Source organism: Vombatus ursinus, unplaced genomic scaffold (genome assembly GCF_900497805.2).
Source record: "Vombatus ursinus unplaced genomic scaffold, bare-nosed wombat genome assembly UNPS02015398.1, whole genome shotgun sequence".
NCBI classification, from domain to species: domain Eukaryota; kingdom Metazoa; phylum Chordata; class Mammalia; order Diprotodontia; family Vombatidae; genus Vombatus; species Vombatus ursinus.
Window position 1 is genome coordinate 390301 of NW_020955176.1, and position 1685 is coordinate 391985.

The 1685-nt window shown below is 36.4% G+C and overlaps 1 protein-coding gene across 1 annotated transcript in view; it reads right to left on the reverse strand.

Annotated features, from left to right (window-relative positions):
* HTR3B (5-hydroxytryptamine receptor 3B) overlaps window positions 1-1018 on the reverse strand; it is a 29760-nt gene extending 28742 nt beyond the window's left edge. Inside the window, exon 1 of the mRNA XM_027847292.1 lies at window positions 961-1018. Coding sequence (XP_027703093.1) covers window positions 961-1018 — 58 coding nt within the window. The remainder of the gene's footprint in view (window positions 1-960) is intronic.
* Between the last annotated feature and the right edge of the window lie 667 nt (window positions 1019-1685).

A 1685-nucleotide genomic window follows, 5' to 3' on the forward strand; every position in this document is an offset into this window, starting at 1 on the left:
TTTTTTTTACGCTTTAAAATTTCTTCCAGTTTAAATTCAACCTTCCCAGATTCCTTGCACTATATTTGGGGAGCAGTAGGTCTCTATTCATTTCTTCCATTCACCTATAGGTCACCACTTTAGTTTCTGACAAGCCACATTATTTCCACCAGAATTTTTGGACTTAAAAATGCCCATAAGTGCTCTATCAGGACCTCTAGGATTCTTATACCCCAACTGGGAAAACAACAAAATGAGCACAGATACTTCTAGATGACAGTGTAAAGTCAAGAGAATTCCCTAATTCCACTGAAATGTTTCAGCTAAGTAAAATTAACATTGCTAATGCTAAAACAGAAACAAGATGTAGAAAAGTTACTCTATTGTGATGGGTAACTTTTTTTTTTTCAGCTGGAGAAATGATTTTTTAGATTCACCAGTGACCTGCTTTAGAATAATGCCCACCCCTAGAACTGTGCTCTATAAAGCTTGAGATAAAACCTGTAGTAACAAAAGAATATTCAAGTCTCTGAGGACATGGTATACCACTGGAAAACATTTACAATGCTTCTAGAGGCAAGACGATTAAGAAGGGTAAGGATGTTTATTTGTTTTTGTTTCTGTTTTTACCCAAATGTGGAAATGAATTTAAAAATAGAATATACCCAAAAGCTATCTATGAGAATAACTGAGAATAGGACTTGATTTTTAGAAAAACAGTCACTAATTAAATCATTAAAACAATACACTTTAGATTCTTTTTCTCATCTATAATGGGTACAAAAGCATATATCTATGGGTATCTAATTAAAACTGCAAAGTCCTAAATGAATGATTGGTCTCTATATATCTTCTCAGTGCTGGCATTTTACAGATGGCTAATGAAACAAGCAATCAGGAGAGCGTGTACAGCACAGTGTATAAAAAGACAACTCCTGGTTTTTAAAGAGTTGACACACATTAACCATTAAAGCCACTTACCTGAGACTGCCACCAAGACAAGTGACAACAGAGCTGCCATCACCCCCTGCCTAAGCATTCAACGGATGGTCCTCAAGAAGCAAATGGAAACATTGTTTATCAGATAGCTGAAGGATGACACAGAGCCTTTCTTTCCTAAGGAGGCTTTTCTGCGCTCTGCTCTGGTCTGCTGTTTTTTCATATGGTGCTGGCTTTTTGTCCAGGCTATTTTATAATCACAAAATGTGACCAAAGGTCAATACAACTATCACTTGAACATTTTGGAACTAATGCCAGTGCCACATCCCTACCTTCCCTCCATGGTTTTCCTATGGGATCTGATCACAGGCAAGATTTTAATTTCTCTGACATAGGATAGCTAAGTGAATAATGGAATCTAAGGGGAGCCCCTGAGGAAAGGAAATTCTATTCTAATATGATTTCCTGTAGTGCTTTTACCTTAGGCTATGCTCTTGCTGACATACAAAAGGCTAATCCCATTAATAATTAAGATCCAAATAGCTACTCCAAACCAGACTTAGGCAGTAACATCTTCAGCATTTGACAATAGTTACTGGGCTCTTGAATTACTCAAGCTAATGGAAATCTGTTATTGTTTAATGAAGAACAAATGCTAACAATGCATTGGGAAAAAAATGCTGTCTGCTTTTTGTTTTTCCTGCATCCTTTTCATTAAAAGGCATTGACTTTTGACAAATGGGAGTACTTCTTAAATTTTCACTTGC